Source organism: Hypanus sabinus, chromosome X1 (assembly GCF_030144855.1).
Source record: "Hypanus sabinus isolate sHypSab1 chromosome X1, sHypSab1.hap1, whole genome shotgun sequence".
Lineage (NCBI taxonomy): Eukaryota > Metazoa > Chordata > Chondrichthyes > Myliobatiformes > Dasyatidae > Hypanus > Hypanus sabinus.
The window spans coordinates 13,914,228-13,939,356 of NC_082738.1; the positions used below are offsets into that span (position 1 = coordinate 13,914,228).

General features: G+C 40.7%; 1 protein-coding gene across 8 annotated transcripts in view; it reads right to left on the reverse strand.

The window, feature by feature from the left end:
- The window catches only part of LOC132384607 (polypeptide N-acetylgalactosaminyltransferase 6-like), a 77,240-nt gene that overhangs the window by 9,127 nt on the left and 42,984 nt on the right, over positions 1-25,129 (reverse strand). For all 8 annotated transcript variants that reach the window (XM_059955859.1, XM_059955858.1, XM_059955860.1 and 5 more), the window contains 5 exons: positions 20,706-20,855; positions 15,537-15,771; positions 9,007-9,124; positions 2,260-2,460; positions 696-827 (listed from right to left, as the gene is read on the reverse strand). In XM_059955859.1, coding sequence (XP_059811842.1) covers positions 696-827; positions 2,260-2,460; positions 9,007-9,124; positions 15,537-15,771; positions 20,706-20,855 — 836 coding nt within the window. The remainder of the gene's footprint in view (positions 1-695; positions 828-2,259; positions 2,461-9,006; positions 9,125-15,536; positions 15,772-20,705; positions 20,856-25,129) is intronic.

Sequence of the window (25,129 nt, forward strand, 5' to 3'; positions counted from 1 at the left end):
TGTATTGTGTTTTATCGGACAGTGGAGTCATAATGGGGAGCAGGGATTGTGTACAAGGTGTAAAAGCTCAAGGATACCAAACAGAAATTTAAAGGCTGGGAGAGAAAACTTAAGGGAAAGAATTCTAGAAGATAGGATCTAAACAACATTGAACAGAATTCACCCCGTCAATATATATGTTTTAAAAATCAATTACAGAATACAGATTTTTAACATAATTCAAACTTACTGTTCCAGTTAAAAAGTATTATTAAAGCACTGTTAATGTCAATATTATTATGAGTCTCCTGTCCAATCCCTGCAAACTTGGTTCATGGATTTTAAAATGCAAATGAGAAAAAAGGTTATAGTTAGGGCCTAAAAGTAGTAATTTTAAGAAGTGTACAGAACAGACAAGTTAACTCTCTTTGTAATATCAAAGATAAACACCATAAGTTACATTGACCACAAACATGTTTTAACATACTTATTTCTGAAAATAGATTAACACCTTGACCAAATCAGAGGGGAATTTAATCCAAGACATTAAAATAATTAACCCATTTCCTAACAGTGGCATAATTTCAATACTTGTTAAACCTTCAAATAAATTGTGCTTTAAAACCATTTTTCTTACAAAAAGTAATTCATGACTACAATGCAGATGTATTTTCAAAAGACTAAAGCTTGTTAATTTAATGCATCATTTAACTTACCGCTCCGTAACGTATCGGAGAGAAATCTGGTATAAAGATTTCAGGATAGATATTTTGCAGATACCAGGTGAAGTTCTTGCACTTCAAACGCTCCTTCAACTGAAACCTTTCTGAAAGATCACCAAAAGTTTTCTTTAAACAGAAAATAAAAGAGAAATAGATTAATGCCAAACCCATCAAATGCCATAAACAGTAATCCATTCAGCCAAGATATACGTGTGCAGAACATCTCATCTTAAAATATTAGAAGTCCAAAATAGGTTTTCTAGAGAGGTAAGCAGTTGTTAAGCAGGAAATTCTACTATGAAACACTCTGTCCACCTCCCCCCATCCCACCCCCTATCCAAAATTAAGATTATTCTGAAATCCTAGGCTGGATTCTAACTGAACAATGAGTGGCATGTTTCATCGTAGGAGTGGGAGGGAATGAATTACTTGGGGGGGGAGAGGCAGAATGGAGAAAGAAAATAATGCACCTTATTAAAATGGGGATTGACTCTAATTAGAAATGTGCATTTTTCTTCCACCCACTTGACATACTGTATACCGACTCTAATATTACAATTTGGTTCATGTCTATTCTCATGTAGTGGTTAACCAAGTTTTCTGAACATGCTGAACAGCAAGGGCTCCCAACCTTTTTTATGCCATAGACCTCTACCGTTACCTGAGGGGTCCAGGTTGGGAACCCCTGGATCAGCACGTACTGGATAGATGAAGAGACCATAAAACCAGATAGCCATCACTGTGAAAGTGAAATGCAGATTTGGTATAGTGAGTAACATTTAAGGGTTGGGATGCTGATAGTGGAGGTGATATAGTCTGGACATTTGGGAGAAGATGGAAACATGATAATACAATGGAAATTTAATTGCTGACACTTGCAATTAACAGCAGTAGCTTAACATTCAATGACAATGTTAGGGCATTTTAGGGGTTAAGACATAAAGCAAATAACTTCAGTCAATAACATGAGCCACCAATCTACAAATCTGAATACAGACTGTAGATTAAATTTAAAATGCATCTCTGAACAACGGTTTCCTAAAAGCCATGAATCACAGTTAATGGGAAAACCAGACAATGCTGATTAAAATGCATTTAGGTGTCGGTGGTGTGGGTGTGAGGCAAGAGGTATGAAGTTTGTGTGTAGTTCAAATGAAGCATTGTGGATACATTGTAAACATGGAATTGTCTTTTGAACTTTAGCACATAAAATATCATGTAGCGTTGAGTTAAGCAGACCCTTCTGCCTCTGAAATGCCAGCTGAGTCTCATTTTGTCGAATAAAAAGACTGCTTCAATTCTACCAGTACTTCTCTTTGGTGACTTTGTTCACACATACCAGAGAGAAGCACTGGTAGTTTCATTGAATAAATAATTGGCTAGACATAGATGTTTGTTGGAAAAAACACCAACTCCAACTGAATAGCTTTTTACCTCCTACAATCGTTAGATTATAGGAAAGGAATAGAATCTGGAAGGCAAAGAGTGGGGTCTGTTCTGAGCTAAAACCCCACTAACCAAGCAGAAGGGAAATAGTAGCTTCAATTGTGTCACCCACCTCCTTTGCCATCTTCTCTGCCTGCTGGTTCCTCCTGTAAAACAGCTCCTTGTAGTGACCCATCCAGACCTCAGCCAGGCGCACTTGGTTGCGTGCAATTACCTGCACACCTTTGGGGAAGCTGTGTGGACTCTTGGTACGAAACACGTGACCCACCACTGAGCAGGGAATGATCTCCAGCTGCCCACCACACTGCCAGACCTAAAGAAAATTGGACAACATCATCAGCATGAGCATTAAAAGTCAAAAAGGCATTGATTTCAACACAGAATTTCATTTATTATTCACTTATCAATTTCCAGTAAATTTATTAAGCCCTGATATTCTGCAGAAAAACAAAGAGAATACCTAATTTTTTTCTCATTTAAAAAGAAAATCCCAAAGACTTGGGTCTCTTAAGAATAAAAATGGTGTTCATTATCATGAAATTGTGGCTGTCTAACATCCTGCTTAAATATATCTCCTTCTTTGAATAGTGACAGATGATAATTCCAACAAAGAAAATGGACTTTGAAGAGTTAATGATTCAGGCAGTTTTGAGTGGAACTGACTTTTCAAAATAGGTAAACTTGTTACACCAATGTGCTGCAATTCCACTTTTCAATTTATTCATGCCGTTACATTTATCCAGATCTGCTAGTATTGCATACTTTATTCATTTCCAATTGCACTAGCCTTTCTCTGCTCCATTCCCACCCTGACCTTGACACTAGCCTGTCCCCCAAATAGAGCTAAAGGCAAGAGATCGCCATCTTCAGTCTACTTTGCTTTTAAGCTATAAACTGTCCCAATTTCACCCCAATCCATTAGGAATTATCTGTACTACACAGCTGGAAGACTAATTCTTCAAATGTTTTTCATTTACAGCGTCAATAAATATAGAGGCAGCCATTTAATTTACCATCCAGACAAAAGCTGCTTTCTTTCCAACACACCCACCAATCACTCACTGGCTTCTGAAGGTGACATTTGCAATTTCAGAGTGCATCTTGCACCCTCCAGATACCCCCAAAGTGCTTTCCAGGAATGAGGTACTTTCAAGCATAGCCAATACAGTAATTTGCACATGACATGATCCCACAATCACATTGTGGGATCCTGTCATATTCGTTGTGATTAATGAATAGGCAGAAACATAATGACCTGATCACATTCCTTGTGATGCTTGTTTGAGGGATAAATATTAGTGTGGAGAAAGGTGCCCTCACCTGCTCCTTTTCTATTAAGTGCTGTGGGATCTTTTACAGCTATTGGATGTATACAGGCCCTTGGTTTAATGTCCTTTTGGAAAAAAACACCAGCTCTGATTGGACAGCTTACTCTTATTAGTGTACTAGACTGCCAATTGACATGCTCAGGTCTGTATATCATTACCGAAAAAATATTTTCCTCACACTGATGCTCTGACATGCTAACACTTACAACTTTGTTTTTCATCTGTACCTGGAGTGTTCTGAAAAATTTTACATTTTCCAATTTAACAGAGCAGAACCCTAATCCAGCCCATCAACTTTAAAAAGGTGAAATACAGGGATTAAGCTAACTTCACTGTACTACTGCGCCACCTGCTGGTTGATCTTGCCACATCTTCACAAAATTCTCACCCTGCAGCACCAACTAGTATTGACATTGCATGTAGTTTTAAGTACAGTATGTACAATTACAAGATAATTGACATACTTTGCATTTCTCCTCCATGGATCTCCCCCAATAGAGTAGCTTTTCCATTTACTGTCCCCTTATAGTTTTCCAAGAAATTACGTTAGAGATAGCACACATTGAACTAGTAGTGATAATTAACAAAAAACATTATCCAGAAATAGAGTTCAAGTCTGTTCTTACTCAATTTAATGATGTTTTGCATGCAAGCCTTAAAGTTGCACATGATGGAGGGATTAAAAGTGGATTTTTTAAAGTCAGAGTCGGATAAACTGAATAAAAAAAAGTAATGAAAATGTAGAACACCTGAAAAATGTCAGACAGAAGGAATAAAGATTTATTTTGTATTAATGCAATACATTCAGCATAGAAGATACATCCAAAGGTACTTCACAGAACAGTGATTGGACAGAAACAGACAAAACAGAGGGGAAGTCAAAGAGATAGTTTCTGAAGTAAAGACAGATCAGAATTGGAAGAACACAAGCGAGGAGTGAAGAGTTTGGGGCAGGTCTACATAACCAAACACTAATTAGATCATACAACATTCTGTTTACAAAGCAGCCTTAACAGATCTGCATGGTTAACGTCCAAGTGACTTCAAAAGAGGAGGAAAAAAAATACAACAGATTCTGGTTAATGGGGCCATTGGTTAATTGGGGCAGCCACTTATTTGGACAACCCTTAAAGAACAAAAACTAATTGAGGAAATAGCCTGGATTCCCTTAGACCAGAGGTTCTGGACCTTTTTTTAAGCCATGGGCCAATATCATAAAGCAAAGGGTCCATGGACCCCAGGTTGGGAACCTCTACTCTATTCTGAAGCAGCGTCCTCTGGTCCCTTTCATTTCTGGGATCATTCTCATGAACCTCCTCTGGACCCTCTCCAATGCTAGCACATTCTTTCTTGGATAAGGGGCTGAAAACTGCTCACAATACTCCAAGTGCGGTGTGGTCTGACCGATGCCTTATAAAGCCTCAGCGTTACATTCTTGTTTTTGTATTCCAGTCCTATTGAAATGACATTGCATTTGCCTTCCTTACCACTGACTCAACCTGTCAGTTAACCTATAGGGAATCCTGCATGAGGATTCCAAAGTCCCTCTGCACCCCTGATTTTTGAATTTTCTCCACACATTTATTCCTTCTACCAAAGTGCATGACCATGCACTTCCCTACACTTTATTCCAACTTCTACTCTTTTGCTTATTCTCCCAAGTGTCCTGATGCTTCCTCAACACTACTTGTCCATCCACCTATCTTTGTATCATCCATAAACTTGGCCACAAAGCCATCAGTTCCTACATCCAACGTGAAAAGAAGCAGTCCCCACACCAAACCCTGCGGCTCACCACTAGTCACCAGCAGTCAATCAGAAAACACCCCCTCCTGCCAATCAGCCAATCTTCTCTCCACGCTAGTATCTTTCCTCTAATGCCAAGGGCTTGTCTTGTGTGGCACGCTGTCAAAGGCCTTCTGAAAAATCCAAAAAAAATCCACTGACTGTCTTATCTATCTTACTTGTTATTTCCTCAAAGAATTCCAACAGATTTGTCAGGCACGATTTCCCCTTTAGGAAACCATGCTGACTTTGGCCAGTTTTATCATGTGCCTCCAAGTACCCCAAAACCTCATCCTTAATAATAGACTCCAACATCTTTTCAACCACTGAAGTCAGATTAATTGACCTATAATTTTCTTTCTTCTGCCTCCCTGAGTGGAGTGACATTTCCAATTTTCCGGTCCTCTGGAACCATTCCCAAATCTAGAAATTCTTGAAAGATAATTGCCTCCACAATTTCTTCAGCTACCTCTTTCAGAACCCTGGGGTGCAGTCCACCTGACTCATCTACCTTCAGACTTTTCAGCTTCTCAAGCACCTTCTCCTTAGTAATAGGAATGACACAAACTTCTGCCCCCGACACTCTCGCATTTCTGGCATTCTGCAAGTGTCTTCCATAGTGAAGACTGATGCAAATACTTACCAAGTTCATCTGCCATTTCTTTGTCCCCCATTACTACCTCTCCAGCTTCATTTTCCAGCAGGCCGATATCCACTCGTCTCTTTTACCCTTTGTGTATCTGTAAAAAGCTTTTTGTATCCGCTTTTATATTATTGGATAGCTTAGCTTCATATTTAATCTTTTACCTCTTTATGGTTTTTTTTCAGTTGCCTTCTGTTAGTTTTTAAAAGCTTCCAAATCCTCTGCCTTTCCACTAATTTTTGCGATATTATATACATCTCTTTTGCTTTTATGTTGCCTTTGACTTCTCGTCAGCCATGGTTGCCTCATCCTCATTTTGGAATATTTCTTCTTCTTTGCGAAGCATCTTTCCTGTGCCTTCTGAATTACTCCTAGAAACTCCAGCTGTTCTGCTGCCATCCCTGCTAGTATCCCCTTCCAATCAACTTTGGCTAGATCCTCTTTCATGCCTCTGTAATTCATTTATTTGGGACACCATGTTGCTTATTTTGGTCAGGAGTCTGTTGCTAAAAGTTTCTAACTAGCATCAGTCCCATACACTTGTGTGGCTGTTAGATACTACATTGTGCTTAGAGCAAAGTTTTTAAATAGCATCAGTTGCATATATTTGTGATAAAAAAGTATTTTTTGTCACTGATAGTTGGTGAGAAATAAGCAGGAAGGCAATTCAGAACTGTTTTGCTCACTGCAGTTTCAAGCATTGAGGCTTGCAGATGCTAGACACCACCAGTATTGAAATTGAAATGATTTCACTACTTCAACAAGTTAGGAACTATGAAGAATTTGAAGGTATCAACAATCATCTTGAATGTTACAATGAAAATGAAGATTTGGAGGGCGCAATAGTCAAAAGCATAGTATTAAGGCAGTTCATAATTTGCACTAGGTGTCTGCATTGATTTTGTTCACTTATAGTCTATCAAAAGAAAACGGCAGCATACATTGGATGTATTTCCAAGTTGATAAGTATTAGGAACTAATACAGTTTTAGAGTCCTGTAGTAGCATTGGCACTGTTCTAACTTGTTTTGTGTTTATTTAAATAAATAATGTTACTCAGTTAAATGGTAGTTTGTCTTTTAAAAAAAAATCTTTTTATATATTTCCATTCAATTTCGGTTGATTGGGCCAGCTGCTTGATTGGGCTAAAATGTACAGGTCCTGCTGTGTCCCAGTTAACCGAAATCCACTATAATAGCAGTTATATTCTCTACAACAGGCCTTTTGAAAGTAAACACCTTGCATTTATTCCAAAATACATCACAGCTAAAGATGCACTTTTGAAATATAGGCAACGCAATAACGGGAGCAGGTACAGAACAGTCAATTTGCGCAGAGCACTCTCCTAAAATTAGGTAAATGATCAGATCATCTGTTTTAAATATTGCTTGAGGGATATTAATTGGTTGGGACCTTTGAAAAATGCCCCATGATTATCTTAGATTTCCTTGGGAGGTATGATGTATCAACTGAAAAAATGGCACCTCTGGCTGTGCTGCAAATGCCCGGATTGACAGCTGACATCTACAACCTTCTGACTCCAAATTGTGACAATGGTCTCCCTCAGTAGTACCAACATCAGTCAATTTTTTTAATCTCTGAATTTATCTACATTCACTATAGCTGTTGAAAGCACAGTGACTACCCCACAAGGACTCGTGTATGTACATTCTTGGCTGGAGTCGATATACAACCAGTAAAAATCAATGCCAGTGTTCTGTGTCAGTGTCAAGGTCCAAGGATGGCAGGAATTTTCATTCTAATATACTGACTTTAGAAAAGCATCGTCATTTGTAACCTATTTAAGTTATAAAGAAAATAGTTGCCAATCAGGGTCTACAACAGTGTACAGGGCATTCATGTAGCTTTAATAGTACAGGCAATTTAATTAGAAAATTCAGACACATACAAAGCAATTGGCATACTAACTAAACTGGCCAAGTAGCTTTATGCAGTTCCTGGGACAGTCCCAACTCCTTAATAGAGCAGTTCTTGACATTATCAGATATTTATGGGGGATTAATTCATAAAGATAAAGGAGCCATTGATTACAGGAGATATATCTTCTTTTTTAAAATTGTATTTTTGGAGAAGAATTTTGGTTGTGGGCATGACAACTGGGCAACTTTTTTAGCTTTATAAATCTCGTCTCAAATTCAGACCAGTTTGATAAAAAAAGAGCTTCTAGGAGCCATAAATGAAATAGAGTTGGGGCTTCCAAATCATATCCATTTACATCAACTGTTTAAACAGTAATAGTCAAAATTAACCTGTAATCATAGTACATCAGTACAATGAAAATGTTTAATACAAAAAAAGATGCAGAATGTTAAACTGGGCAGGGCAAAAACCCACAGCTGTTCTACATGTGCATTTCTAGTTGATCATTTGCAGCTCTGGTCACCTTGTTACAGGAAGGATGTGGAGGCTTTGGAGTGGGTGCAGAACAGGTTTAAATTGATGCTACCCGAATTAGAAAGTACGAGTTATAAGGTGAGATTGGACAAATGTGGGTTATTCTATCCGGAGCATTAGAAGCTGAGAGGAGATGAGAGAGACATTTATAAAATGATGAGAGACATCACAGAGTAGAGAGCCAGAATTTGTTTTCCAAGATAGAAATGTCAAGTACCAGAGGGGATAGCTCAAAGGGGTTGGGGGTGAGTTTTTCTTTAAAGAAACAGAGAGGGGAGTGGTTGGTGGAATGCAGATATGATAGTAGTGTTTAAGAGTCTGTTAGACACACAAATATGCATGGAATGCAGGGATACGGATCATGTGCTTGAAGAAGAAATTCTGTTGAATCTGGCATCATGTTTGGCACAGGCACAGTGGGCCAGAGGGCCTGTTCCTATGTCATATTGTTCTGCAAACTTGTCATGGGGTACCTTATTAATTTTTCATGCACAAGCATGGGCAATGGACGAACTGAGACCAATTGACATGTTCTGCTGGCTCCCTAGTGATGATCAGCTAATCAAGCACATGCCCAGGCACCTTCTACTACAGGCTGTACCTATGCATCTTGGGTCATAAGGTCTCATTTAAAATCCAACACACACAACCAAGGTGTGACCATTATAAATGTAAGCATTTGCATTTACCCTGAATGACATTTCCACATTCTCTCCTCCCCATATCTCCATCTGGTTGTCGTATGTTCCAATGTGTTCAAAGTAAGCTTTGGAGATCGCAAAGAGGCCACCAGCAAACGTAGGAGTCCTGAAAACAAACTAAAGATCAAATCTACTGGCTGCAGAGATTGTATAGTTTTATTTTGTACCTAATCACTGAGACACTCCAGCCTGAAAAGAGATGACTCACAAAACTTATATTTTTAAACAGCTGAAATCTTAATTCACATGGGAACAGATTCAACGCATCTACTCAGCAAGAATTGGGTGACCACCTCATGAGCCTTACCACATGTAAGCTATCCGTCGTGTGACTGGAATTTCTCAGGACAAGTGATACTGATAGGACCATATTTATTGCCCATCTCCATTTTCCCTGAGATGACAGTGAACTGACCCTTGAACTGCAGCAGTCCTTGTAATGGTAGTGTGCCCACAATATACATATTATCATTTTCTTGGAATTCCTATTGATACAGCTTTCTGCTGTCAGCTGTGCCATTGACTTTAGAATGTGGGCACGCACGAAGCCAGTTGTGAAATGTTATTCATATAATCCCAGGGTTCACTAGCACAAGCAGTTAATGTGGGCACATCTCCAGGAGCCCCCACACATTGCCACTTCTAAGTAACCGGTTATGGCAGTAGCTCAAAGTGCCAGTCAGAACTTAATGCTTTCCAAAAGCCGATTCTTGAAGCTGAGTGTGGACTTGTACAGGGAATGTCCATTGCTCAAGCATCCTTCATCAGGAGCAAGGTGCTGGGCTGAACAGATGTCACTTGGATAGAAACAGTAGGGAACACCTTGTGTAATTTCTGGACACTCAAAAGAACCAATAAACCAAAATAGCTCCCATTTCTGACAAAAGCAACTGAAGAACATGATCATATTAAAATACAGCCTCCACACTACTATTGAACAGGTAAAAAATACTTTTCATTTGAAAAGGACCACTGATTGACCTTGACTTGAAACTGAGAGACCATTTTCAGCCACAACAGGGTATGCTTTGTGAAAACATTCAGCTTTCCTGTTTCCTCAGATGGGTTTGGTTACACTTGGGCCTCAAGGTTTTCAAAAGAAAATAGTGATACTCATCCTGTATCAGAGCTTCAGTTGAGCTGAATCAGGGCAACCTTGACCCTTGACGCTTATCTAAATATAACTGCTTTCACTGCAGTTCCAACAAGCTGCTGACCAGTTTGTTACCTGTCGCCTCTCACCTGTCTGCAGATCTGTCGAATGATTAGAGACCACTCTAAATTTGTTTCCGCAAAAAGCAGCCTCTCAACAAAAAATAATCTGGATTTGGGATTACTTTTTTTAAAAAAAATGTAATTTGGCTTCAAGAGTAATCCCATTTCTCTTAATTTGCTTTGTTATCCATAGTCGGGTATGGAGCAGTGAGGTTCCTCTTATCTGCTGAGCTGCAGACCTCTGTATCCCCCAGATATTCCCAAACCCTACCCTCGAGGAGTGTTCGATTTGACCAGCTGTCTGGTGGCAAGTTCATATGCCAATCATACATCAATGAGGGGATGAAAGCGAACAGAGATGTGGAGAAGTTTCTTTATCCAGAGGGTGGTGAACTTGTGGAATTCGTTGCCACATTCAGCTGTGGAGGCCAGGTTGTTGGGCGTACTAAGGCAGAGGTTGATAGGTTCTTGATTGGACGTGGCATCAAAGGTTACGGGGAGAAGGCTGGGAACTGGGGTTGAGGAGGAGAAAATGAAAAGGATCAGCCATGATTGAACCGCGGAGCAGACTTGATGGGCCAGATGGCTTAAATGTGCTCCTATGTCTTATGGAACAGCCCATTGAAATGGTCATAAAATGGAAAGGTGCAAGACCAATGATTGATGTTACTCATGGGATGGACCACACGGTTAACTGATTCTCCAAGCCCTCCTCAACTTCAGAATTGTCTGCTGATACTTAAATGTAGGACTCAAGATTCAAAAGATTAGATGTAATAGTCACTCCAGGTGCTGTAACCTCCAAACAAGACCTCTTGAAAGAACAATAGCAGTTCAGAAAAACATCTTTTAGCATTATATTCTTAAAGAGAAAGCAATGTGGCCCTAAATTTGCTGCACTACTGTGTCTGACAGTTGATGGATATGTAGGGTATTTGCGCTATTAATTCATGTGGCATTGTATTTGCGCTGTAATTTGCGGGACCTTTGGCCATGTACGGCATTGCAAGGTCAGTGAGTCAGCGATCGCTTACACACTGTAGCCAGTAGCTTAAACACTCAGCAACTAAGTGAAACCAGAAATGCCAGAAAACAGATCAAGGTGCAGCATAAAAAGATGGGTGAGCTGCAGCTTCTGAAAACTGACTCAAGTTTTTTTTCTCCAAAACTTTATCAGAAAGCAAACAAAAAAAAAAGTCTCTGCTGCCTTTCCACAGAAGTGTTGCAGAATCTATGCATCTTGCCCTTTTCACTTCTAAACAAGTTGTGGATGGTGAAAAACAGAACAAAGTGTTGCAAGTGCTACAAGACCTTAACTGGGCACTGCAGCCAATTAGCAAATTTAGTGAATACTGACAAAAAAAGGGCCAACCCAAGTTGGTATGTCAAAGCGAAGACCAAATTAAAGCACTTTGATAAATACCACCACGTCTAAAGGGCAGACCATTAGTGTGATAACTGGTTCCTCAGTATCACAAGTCGCACTGATTTTTGGCACCCCAGCAATCCCGTGGACATTGATCAACCAGTCTCTTTGTGACTCATAAAATAATCACATTTAATGAGATTGGGAGCCCTGTGAGAGAAAGCAATGGTCACACTTGGTGTAATGAAAGGTCTGCGGCCTCAGAAATGCTGAGTAATGCTGAGGCCCTCGCTACTACAGACAAGGCCATCTAGGAGTTAAACCACGGCTTCACATCTTGGTACAGTGGTGAATCATAATCTGTACAGTTTCTCCCAGAGTCATGGGGCAGGTGGAAGGCGGCAAGACTAGTTCACACACTGGCTACAGTATCAGAATCATTAAACCTAATTCCCTTTCAGATCAGTCACAGGTATGCAGCGTGTAGGCCATTGTAGCAATGCTTTCATTTTCTTATCACACAAAGAGAGGTGAAAGTCTGGTAATGAATAATCTTCAAACAACAAAAAAAGAGCTTTGCATTGCAAAGCTGGTAAGATGGGATCTTTGAACTGTATAAAATGGAAAAAGGAAATAAAACTCTTTCACAACTGCTGGGTGAGGCTCCACAGCTTGAAAAGCCTCATGTAACTCTTGTTCCCCAGGCCAAGAGACAAGTATCGCAAGTGAAAATTATTACTATGTTACTCCCAATTTTAAAGTCAGCTGCAGTACCAAATAATTAGCAGTCAACATTGAGTGCATTAATAACTCAAGTGGCAAGAAAAAACTTGTCATCTTGTTCAAGTTTAAAGCCGAGTGGAGCAGATCACCATGCTGCCAAGTTCATTATTTCTGTAGTTTCCTCATTTTTGACCATTAGACATAGGTTATTTGGTCCATCCTGACTAATCCGCCATTTGATCATAGTGGGTTTATTTTCTCTCTCAAACCCATTCTCCTCGCTTTTTGCCCATAACTTTTGACACCCTTACTAATCAAGAACTTATCAACATATGCTTTAAACATACCCAATGACTTAACTTCCACAGATTTACCACTCTCTGGCTAAAGAAATTCCTCCTAATCTCCAGTTTAAAAGGATGCCCCTCTATTCTGAGGCTGTCTCCCCTGGTCCGAGTTTCCCACTATTGGAACCATCCTCTTCACTTCCATTCTATCTAGGCCTTTCAAGATTCAGTAGGATTCAAGGAGATTCCCCCTGCTATTCTTCTAAATTCCAGTGAGTACAGGCCCAGAGCCATTAAACACTCCTCATATGTTAACCCTTTCATTCCTAGGATCATTATTGTGAACCTCCTTTGGCCCGTCTCCTTTTACAAGTGCATCATTACAAATGGTAAAATTTCCTGGCCAATTCAGGCTCAACTCATTAGTTAAATTATTATCCTTGGAAACAAAGTTTAGGGAGAGAGAAAAAAAAAACAACAGCTTCATACAAGTGTCATTTTGGCCAATCTTTCAATCTGGAAATGATTGGAATCAGAATTGCTTCATGCTCCTCAAAGACAGGTTATTAAAACTTGTGACAAAATCACAGCAAGAAAGTTGCCAGGGATATCAAAAGGTTTCACTAACATGCATGACTCTGGCAGCTCCTTAAGTTTTTCGCTGATCATCTCATTGCACCCTGAACACCCCCGCCCAACCATATTCACATTTCCCAAACATTATCCCACCATATTAGCTTGGGCCTTCACAAATGGGGCCTGTTCCATCAATAGCGTGCTATATCACACAGATTTACTCAAAGGCCACTAACGTTTCTTGTGGGTGGTCCCAGTACCATCTCACACTTACCATATCAAAAAATTTCTTTGCCTTTGGTTCTAATATTCACTTGGAATCAAATTAAAAATCAACTATTATGGGGAAGGCATGCTTTTCAGATTATATACAATTATAATAAAGACAGTTGTCTCATAGCCAAAAAGAGGAAAATAGGTGATACAGAAAAATATATAATTAAAAATATTTAATACAAGTAAAAGATTGTACTAGGGTGCAATTTCACCCCAGCAACGTCACAGCTGTATTTCTTTGGTACAGTAATTATTTTGTTAATTATAGCCTGTAAGGTAGGGGTGGGAACAAGTGTCAATACACCATCCATTTACTTAAAAAGCAAGGAAAACCCACAGAGGTTAAGAGTCAAGCAAGCTTCAACCACAACCAGATTTTTGACCTCTGCAATGGGTTTATCTCAGCGACCACTTTGAAGTGTGCATAGTGTAGATAGTGTACAGTGAAAGATATTTGATGATTTATGGACTTTTCCTCTGCCTTGTCATCTGTTGATGCCCCTGCACCCCCTCACGTTCATCGGCACCAGTCTCTTCTTGAACTATGGTTCGATGTTCCGGAATGCCAAGCTACCCCACCCATTACCCACAGTACCTTGCAAAATTTCCCATTCTTCATGCACAACATTTGGGGGGAAAAGGTTTAAAAAGACCTTGCCCTTGTTGGTCAGAGAAGTGGATTTTTTTTTTTAAAAATGGCATAGGGTGAAATAAGGGCACTGACTCCACTAAGCCACCCGCTAAAATGTGACATCCTGTGCAAGTGAAGCATTCTCACGCAATAATAATGTCAGCATTTTTTGATATATTGTACAAGAGAGCTTTTTAATGTCTATGAGAACCAATTGCTGTTCTATTGGTGTAATGATATAGCAGCATATTCTTTCACCTCTTGATTCTCCTGTTACTAATCATACCGATAGGACTTCGTTCTGCAGTGTATGGCAATACTGGTAGACTAGGATATAATGCCCGTAGGACAGCTGGGGGCTGGCCATTAGGAATTAACCTAAGACTGGGCCTGCAGGAGGACGTAAATAAGCTGGCAGTATGGGTAATAAATTATGAGAGATATAGATAAAGTGACCGTTCTAAAGAACAGAAGGTCCTGGTTGTATATGTGCAATGTATTTTGATAGTGGCAGGATTTTTAGAACATTCAGCAAAGCGTGTGGATTCTAGGTTTCTTAAATGGAAGCACCAGGTACAAAAACGAGGAGGTTATGTTGAACTATTATTAGACCCCAACTTGAATACGTTGTCACTGCAATATACCATAGGAGTGTTGTGCAGAGCCCCAAGAGGATGCGGAGAAGTTTTACTGGAATTCAGCTACTGGAAAAGTTGGTGGTGTACTTCTCAGCGCATAGAAATCTCTGAAGAGATTTTCTAAAAGTGTACAAGATCACAACTGGCTTAGATGTAGCATTATTTAAGAGGAAAGCTTTTTTAAAAAAGATTAGCTTTATTTGTCATACATGCATCAAACTATTCAGCGAAATAACCAACATAGTCCGAGGATGCGCTGGAGGTAGCCTGCAAATGTCTCCGTGCTTCTGGCCTGCAACTTTCTAACCCTAATCTGTACGTCTTTTTGGAATGTAGGAGAAAACTGGAGCAGCAGGGGAAACCCATGCAATTACAGAAAGAATGGACAAACACCCGACAGACAGTGGAGGGACTGAACCCCCATTTTCTGACTACTGGCACTGTAGAACATGCCACTGTAGTGTTTCAGAGACCAGTGGACAGAGATAAAAGGCAAAACAAAAAGCGACAGGGGGATGCAAACTGACTCGTTGCCTTAAAGTGATGGTGAAACAGAACCGATCAGTGTTTTCAAAATAAATAAGTGGGCTTTTGAGAATAATTTAAAGGGCTCTGCACAAGATCAGAGAAATTAGTTAAGAATAAATTAATCTACAAAGGAGCTAGCATGAACCCAATGGGCCAAGTGGCCTACCTCTGTCCTTTTAACAATTCTACAGGTTATGATCCTTGGGTGTACCATTCCATTTTGCATGCAAGCTATTGAATGCAAAAAGTCAATAAAAATGAACACACAAAACACTCACTTGATGGGATACGTTTCATCTTTTCTTCTTGCTATTTCGTGAGGTGGAAGAGCCTCCCATCCAAATGACAAACTCCAATCAAAGTTACCCCGGTTGTGGTGTCTTTCATACTGGACTGGTTTGGACACCTCAAATGTATTCAGATCAATGGTGGTGATGTCAGGGCTCACCACAGCTGTGTAATTTTCAGCTATTCTTCCCAGCAAAGGTTCCAACCAGCCAGCAAAGCACTCACCTAAATATTGAGAGATTAGAAATTACTTTTATATAAACCTTAAGCAAAAGAATTTTCCTCATCTCCAATCTTTCTTTCTCCACTTCCGGAAAGCAATATTGTTGGTATGCAGATAAGCCAAACCAGAGAGCTGTATAACAAACAAAAAGCATTTGAAACATCAAACAAAGAGTTCTTCCTCCATAGATATTATCAGCCTTCTGAAAGTATTGCCAACATGTTCTGTTTTTGTTTCAGATTTGCCTATCTAATCCATTTGCCAGGTTTTGTTACTGACAAAAACTGTTTTCTCTGTAATCCCAATCAACTGCCTTCCCTCCATACTCTCACTTCCTGGACAAGTTCCTTTAGATGCAGCTCAACAACTTCTGCCCTTCTGGACTTCCTCATTTTCCCCCCACTTCACCACATTGCATCAGCCAAGGGTAACCCAGACATGTTCCGGTCCAGAGCTCGGTTTCTGTGCAGCTCTTTCAAATTGACATTATTCTGTTTTCCTTCATTGAACTGTCAACATATTTAATAAATTTTACTAATGATCAACGTTAGTAGCAGAGTCCTAGATCTGAGTCTAGAATAGTTTTCTGGCTCAGTTAATGGCAGTCTAAAACAACTGTGAAGCCCATGGCATCAAAAGCACGCGACAAAAGGGAAAGTTTTCTGAAATTCTACATTTGATCATGAAAGAAGCAAATGTTAATTTCTAATTCCCATGAGGGCACAGCTAGTTCTGCAGAAGCTCATCTTCACTGATGTTCAACTTCTACTATTAGAATATAGAAACATATGTCATGGGGCCAGGCCCTTCACCCCACCTCATCTGTGCCAAACACACTGCCAGGTTCTTCTGCCTGTACAGGATCCATATCCCAACATTCCCTGCATATGCATTTGCTTATCTAAAAGCCTTTAAAAATTAGTTCCAATGGTAGCATAATGGGTTCAGTCTGACCGCTGTCTGAAAGGAGTTTGTAAGTACTCCCCATGACCGCGTGGATTTCCTCCGGGTGCTCCGGTTTCCTCCCACATCCCAAAGATGTATGGGTTAGTAGGTCAATTGATCACATCGGTGTAATTGGACATGGGCTTGTTGGGCCTGGTACAGTGCCATACCCATAAATAAATAGAACATCTCTACCATATCCATTTCCGCCACTTACCACTCACTGTAAAAAAAAAATTGCCCCACACATCTCCTTTGAATTTTATCCCTCTCAGCTTAAATGGACACCTAGTCTTTGACATCGCTACACTGGGGATAAAAAATATTCTATCCTATCTATAATTTTATCAGTTTCTATCCAATCTCCCCTCAGTCTCTGATGCCCCAGAGAAAGCAATCCAATTTTATCCAACGTCTTGCTACAGCTCGTGCTCTCCGGGCAACATCCTGGTAAACCTCTTTTGTACCCTCTCCATCCTTCCAGTGATGGGGCAACTAGAACTTGCCAGTACAGCCTAATCCAAGTTTTAGACAGCTGCAACATGACTAACCAATTCTTTTACCTCAGTGCCCAGAACTACAAAGACAACCATGCCATATGCTTTATTTACCCCTCTCTCTACTTGTGTAACCACTTTCAGGGGTTGGTCACTTTCACTCTGCTGAAAAACTTACCTCTGACATCCACCTTGTACAGTACCTACTTCCAAGCACCTTAAAACTATGCCCCTTCATGTTAGCCAATTCAGCCCCGGGGAAAAGTCTCTGACTATCTACATGATCATGCCTCTCATCATCCTAAACACCCCCTATTAGGTCACCTCTCATCCTCTGTCGCTCCAAGGAGAAAAGTCCAAGTTCACTCAACCTATTCTCATAAGGTACGCCCTCCAATCCAGGCAATATCCTTGAAATCTCCTTTGCACTCTCTCTATAGTATCCACATCCTTCCTGTAGTGAGGTGACCAGAACTGAACACAGTACTCCAAGTGGGCTCTGACCAAGGTCTTGTATAGCTGTAACATTACCTCACAGCTCTTGAACTCAATCACACGGTTGTTGAATGCCAACACACCATAAGCCTTCTTAACAATATCATCAACCTGCTCAGCTGATTTGAGTGTCCTATTGACACGGACCCCAAGATCCCTCTGATCCTCCATTCTGCCAAGAGTCTTACCATTAATACTATATTCTGCCATCATATTTGACCTACCAAAATGAACTACCTCACACTTATCTGGGTTGAACTCCATCTGTCACTTTTCAGCCCAGTTCTGCATCCTATCGATGTCCTGCTGTAAACTCTGACAGCCCTCCACACTATCCATAACACCCCCACCAGCAAACCTACTAACCCACCCTTCTACTTTTTCATTCCAATTTAGAATTCATTCACAATTTAACGGTATGAGAACAAGCCACACCTCAGTAATATTACAGTCAACTGAATTAAATTGCTATCAGAGAGAGGCAGAAGAAAGGAAATGATAGGCCAGTTAGTCTGACCTCAGTGGCTGGGAAGATGTTGGAGTCAATTACTGAGGATGAGGTCTCAGGACACTTGGAGATACATGAAAAAATAGGCCGTAGTCAGCATAGTTTCCTCAAGGGAAAATCTTGCCTGACTAATCTAGTGGAATTCTTTGAAGAAATAACAAGCAGGATAGACAAAGGAGAATCATTTCATGTTGTGTACTTGGATTTTCAGAAGCCCTTTGACAAGTTGCCATATACAAGGCTACTTAACAAGCTATGAGCCCATGGTATTACAGGAAAGATTCTAGCATGAATAAAGCAGTGGCTAATTGGCAGGAGGCAGAGTGGGAAAGAAGAGAGCCTTTGCTGGTTGGCTGCTGGTGACTATTGGTGTTCCACAGGGGTCTGAGTTGGGACCAATTCTTTTTATGATATATGTCAATGATTTGGATGATGGAATTGAATGCTTTATTGCAAAGTTTGCAGATGATACAAAGATTAGTTGAGGGCCAGGTAGTTTTGAAGAAATAAGCTACAGAAGGACTTAGTTTAGGACAAGGGGGCAAGAAGAAACGGGTGGAATACAGTGTCAGGAAGTGTATGACCATGCACTTTGGTAGAAGAAATTAAAAGGTTGACTATTTTCTAACTGGAGAGAAAATACAAAATTTTGAGGTGTAAAGGGATTTAGGAATCCTTGTGCAGGATTCCCTAAAGGTCAATTTGCCAGTTGAGTCTGTGTTGCGGAAGGCAAATGTGATGTCAGCAATCATTTCAAGAGGACCAGAATATAAAAGCAAGGATGTAATGTTGAGACTTTATAAAGCACAGGGTGAGGCCTCACTTGGAGTATTGTGAGCGGGTTTGGGCCTCTTATCTGAAAAAGTTATGTGCTGAAACTGGAGAGGTTTCAAAGGAGGTTCACAAAAATGTTTCCAGGATTAAACAGCTTGTCATATGAAGAGTGTTTCATGGCTCTGGGCCTGTATTCACTGAAATTCAGAAGAATGGGGGGTGACCTCATTGAAACCTGTTGAATGTTGGAAGCTCTTGATAGAGTGGATGTGGAGAGGATGTTTCCTGTGGCAAGAGAGTCTGAGACCAGAGGACACAGCCTCAGAATAGACGGGTGTCCTTTTAGAATGGAGATGAGGAGGAATTCTTCAGCTAGAGAGTAGTGAATCTGTGGAATTCGTTGCCACAGACAGCTGTGGGGGGCAAGTCTTTATGTATATTTAAGGCAGGTTGATAGATTCTTGATTGATCAGGAGGAGAAGGCAGAAGATTGGGATTGGGAGGGAAAATGGATCAGCCACGATGGAATGTTAAAGCAGACTCGATGGGCTAAAAAACTTGATTCTGCTCCCATATCTTATAGTCCTAATTTACCTATCAGCTGAACAGTTCTTCTCATTGAAGTCTTCTTTGTGACATATACCAACATCTAACTAACAGGGAACTGATTCCTGGGCTTTCTTGAACCGCAGAAATAACTTGTCCTCCCTGGGAGATCATTTCCCACATCTACCTCAGCTTGTTGACGTGCCCAGGAGATTAAGAATTGATCACGTGGGTGGCACTACAAAATACAATTAGGTGTCCTCTCAATAAAGGCTGGGGCAAGGGAGAGGAGTGGCAATATTGTTGATATTGCTGATTTTAGAGAAAGGGAAGCAAAGCAGAAAAAAAAATCTACATAATACCTTCTACAACCTCAAGCATATTGCAATTTCTTTGGGCAAGGAAAATGGTTTCTTTTGGGGGTGGGGAGAAAATATCGGAAACACACAGCCCTCTTTTGCACCTCCTTACATCTGTCTGTTAAAATACAAGTCCCTTAGCATTTAGACACTCCCTTAATGCTTCCCACACCTCAAAGCTTCACCTTGGCTGCTTCTTCTAATCTGTAGCACCCATAAAATCTACACAACTGTCAGTAATTCATTTTCTCCTTGTAACCTTCACATCCTTAGAGGTATCCTGCAACTACGCCTTCTGGTTAAGCTGAGAATGGATGGTGTAAGATCTTACTCAATGTTTATATACTGGAAGAAAAGGCAGGATAGTAGAACCCAATTTCTTCCCCTCTATTGTCCATCGACTCCTCAGGACCTTCCGCTCCTCTAAACTCCAGCAGATACAAACCCAACCTATTCAATGTTTCTTGGTGAGACAATCCATTTCAGGTTTCAGTTCAGTAAACCTTCGACAGACTGCTTCCAACACATCTACATCCTTCCTCAAACACAGACATCGATACCCCGTACAGTATTCCAGATGTGTCTCACCAGTCCCTTATATAAATGAAATGAAACCTCCCTACTTTTGCATTCAATTCCCCGCAGGTTTTGCCACACTTCTGGCACCAACATAGCATGCCCACAATTCACTAACCATAACCGCACGTCATTGGAACGTGGGAGGAAACCCATACGGTCACCTCCAGGCAGGATGCCCAGTCTGCATTAAACTGTCTATGTAATATTGGGAAGTGATACAGGAATATACTTACAGTGAGCATCAAGAAAGGTTAGCACTTCTCCTGTCGCCTCACTGGCACCCAGGAGCCTTGCAGTTATTAATCCTTTCCTCTCCACCTGCCGGATGACTTTCACTATCCGAAACTGCTTTACATATTCATCCAGTTGTTCTTTTAAAGCGTCTGGAAAATCAAAATTCATTTTGCTTCACTGCTTTAGCACAGAACAATTACACTCATGTCTCAGCAACACAACTTACAAAACGGACATATTCTGGAGTGGATTAAAATGAAGAATAGCTTGACCATTATATGTTACTGCTTAATTAGAGGTGTGAGAATGTTAATTGCCACAATATAAGCAAACAACATGATCTATTATGTCAAGATTTGACATTATGTCAAAATATGACTAACAGGGGCTCCGTGGGTAAAGGCACCACCCACTGTGCCGGCGAGTCCCCAAATCCAAATAAAAGTAGCAAATATCAGTGACTTTACGAAGAAAAACATTGGATGTCTCAGGGCAGGCACATCAGAAATGGCCAAGAGGATGGGGAAGGGATGGATAGGACTAAGGGAATATTATTGATAGACAAAGCCAAGGCTGCCTTATGCCTCTCACTGCAATTTAACATGAACTAATTTTCTCTCTTTTTTTTAAAAAAACAAAAGACTCCCACATACCCCCTATTCTGCCCATGGATACCACAAAGGACACCCAGTAACAGCTGATGATTTCCAAAACATCTCCTCTGTGTGAAGATTCACTGTAAATGTAAATCCACTGTGAGCAGGCTTCGAACTGCAGATAATCCAATGCCTTATCCGCTTGGCCACTGCAGCCTGCCATGTTTTCTCCTTTCCCCAGATTTGAAGGAGGATCTCCAACTTGCAATTTTAACTATTTCACTTTCCACAGGTGCTGCCCAAGTATTTCCAGCATTTTCATGTTTTGAGTTTTGATTCCAGCATCAGCAGTTTTAAAAATTTTGTTCCAGATCCAGGCTCTGCTCTGTGCTGTTAGCTGACTAATCCAATCCAACCCAACAAACTGGCCTCAGCATCTCTGAATTATGTGAGGGATAGGATAGAAACAGAGAATAAAATTCCTACATGATCACTATATCTCATTAGAAAGTGACATTGGGCAAGAATGCTTGGCTGCAATGTTGTTCGTGATACAACAGCACATCAACATTCATTGTCATTCATTTAAGACTACACCTTTTAAATGTATTTTTAGTTATTTTATTCACCAGCGGTGTGCCTCAGGGATCTGTTCTGGGACCCCTACTCTTTGTATTTTTATAAATGACCTGGATGAGTAAGTGGAGTGATGGGTCAGTAAGTTTGCTGATGACACAAAGGTTGGAGGTGTTGTGGATAGTGTGGAGAGCTGTCAGAGGTTACAATAGGACATTGATAGGATGCAAAACTGGGCTGAGAAGTGGCAGATGGAGTTCAACCCAGATAAGTGTGAAGTGGTTCATTTTGGTAGGTCAAATATAATGGCGGAATATAGTATTAATGGTAAAACTCTTGGCAGTGTGGAGGATCAGAGGGATCTTGGGTCTGAGTCCAAAAGACAATCAAAGCTGCTGCACAGGTTGACTCTGTGGTTAAGAAAGCATACTGTGCATTGGCCTTCATCAATCATGCAATTGAGTTTAGGAGCCAAGAGGTAATGTTACATCTGTGTAGGACCCTGGTTAGACCCCATTTGGAACATTTGGAGAGATATAATATGATTAGGAATAGTCAGCATGGCTTTGTCAAGGGCAGGTCGTTCCTTATGAGCCTGATTGAATTTAATGAGGGTGTGACTAAACACATTGATGAAGGAAAAGCAGTAGATGTAGTGTATATGGATTTCAGCAAGGCATTTGATAAGGTACCCCATACAAGGCTTATTGAGAAAGTAAGGAGACATGGGATCCAAGGGGACATTGCTTTGTGGATCCAGAACTGACTTGCCCACAGAAGGCAAAGAGTGGTTGCGGACAGGTCATATCCTGCATGGAAGTCAATCACCAGTGGGGTGACTCAGGGATTTGTTCTGGGACCCTTATTCTTCGTGATTTTTATAAATGACCTGGATGAGGAAGTGGAAGGATGGGTTAGTAAACTTGCTGATGACTCAGAGGTTGGAGGTGTTGTGGATAGTGTGGAGGGCTGTCAGAGGTTACAGTGGGACATTGATAGGATGCAAAACTGGGCTGAGAAGTGGCAGATGGAGTTCAACCCAGATAAGTGTGAAGTGGTTCATTTTGGTAGGTCAAATATGATGGCGGAATGTAGTATTAATGGTAAGACTCTTGGCAGTGTGGAGGATCAGAGGGATCTTGGGATCCGAGTCCATAGGACGCTCAAAGCTGCTGCACAGGTTGACTCAGTGGTTAAGAAGGTGTACGGTGTATTGGCCTTCATCAATCATGGAATTGAATTTAGGAGCCAGGAGGTAATGTTGAAGCTATATAGGACCCTGGTCAGACCCCACTTGGAGCACTGTACTCAGTTCTGGTCACCTCACTACAGGAAGGATGTGGAAGCCATAGAAAGGGTGCAGAGGAGATTTACAAGGATGTTGCCTGGATTGGGGAGCATGCCTTATGAGAATAGTTTGAGCGAACTCAGCCTTTTCTCCTTGGAGCAATGGAGGATGAGAGGTGACCTGATAGAGGTGTATAAGATGATGAGAGGCATTGATTGTGTGGATAGTCAGAGGCTTTTTCCCAGGGCTGAAATGGTTGCCACAAGAGGACACAGGTTTAAGGTGCTGGGGAGTAGGTACAGAGGAGATGTCAGGGGTAAGTTTTTATGCAGAGAGTGTTGAGTGCGTGGAATGGGCTGCCGGCAACGGTGGTGGATGTGGATACAAAAGGGTCTTTTAAGAGACTTTTGGATAGGTACATGGAGCTTAGAAAAACAGAGGGCTATGGGTAAGCCTAGTGATTTCTAAGGTAGGGACATGTTCAGCACAACCTTGTGGGCCGAAGGGCCTGTATTGTGCTGTAGGTTTTCTATGTTTCTATGTGACACTTCAATGAAATCCAGTTAAAAATTAATATTTACATTTTAGCCACCAAAAGACTTGTCTAAAAACTAGGCTGCCTTGGTCACTGGAAATGAAAACACCATATATAAAAAAGGTAGTTTAAACTTTATTAACTGCACAACTGGATAAACTAAACACATGAGCATGAGTGTAGTATTTTCAGCTCCCTTGGGAGCCATTTGTGTAATTAATAGGATTCAGCTTGACAATCAAATTGATTTTTTTTCCAGGAGGTTGAGCATTTAGTTTTGTCAAAACACTTAAATAGAAACAGTTTCGTTGTACACTGATGCCGCATCAATCACTAAGGCTCTTTGATAAGGATTAAGTGTCTTTGGCCCAAAACGTCAACTGTTTATTCCCCTCCAACATTTAGTGTGTTGCTCAAGATTCCCAGCATCTGCAGAATCTCATGTGTAAACCCATTAAACTGTCCTGTCTACTCTCATCTGCACACCTCCCCCATCCCACTCCACTGCAACCTCTAATCCTTCGAAGGATCACAATTAGACTGAGTAGGTGAAGAGGAAAAGAGAATGATGTGGTTTAAATTTTTTATGGAAGGTTATGAGAACCAAACATAGGCTAAATGGGTTCAATTATGAGGATGATTTGTACGTAATCTTGTCTTGTTCTTTCAGGTGGACAGAAAAGAATCTAAGACATTATTTTGAAGAGGTGCTGGGGAAATCAACCCAGATTTCCTGATCAACATTTGTCTTTCTCTCAACACATTAATACAGCTAATCTGACCAGTATCACATTGCTATTGCTCTTGAAGTAGCTGCTGTGTTTATTACATCACAGTGTTTTGGAATGGAGAGGCCAAAGGTGCTATATAGATGCAAATCTGCCTCTCTTTGACTAAAATAATTTGGGAATAAAATAGAGTAGGAACAAAGTAGGGTGATCAGATCAGAAATGAGAGCAGTTAGAAGCAAAACCAATCCTTCCCCCCCCCCCCCCCCATATTTCCACTGTACTCTCTCGGAGCTTACTCTCATGAAGAATGGGCCAACTAACATTTTCCACGAGTGTGGTACATTTACATCATTGACTGCACAAGATCATCTTGGCCATGGCAACAAGCTTCAATCAACCACAGTGGTCTGTGTTACTAAATTTTAAGCGTAACAGTTAGCGTAACGCTATTACAGCACCAGCGAACTGAGTTCAATTCCACCGCTGTCTCTAAGGAGCTCATATCTTCTCCCCAGGACTGTGCAGGTTTCCTCCAGGTGGTCCTGCTTCTTTCCACGTTACAAAAACGCAAGGGTTAGTCACATGGTGTATTTGGGCAGTGCAGGGTCTTTGGGCCAGAGGGGCCTGTTACTGTGCTGTATCTCTAAATATAAATCATTTTCTGAGCCAGTACAGATCTTAACTGGTAAAACATGCT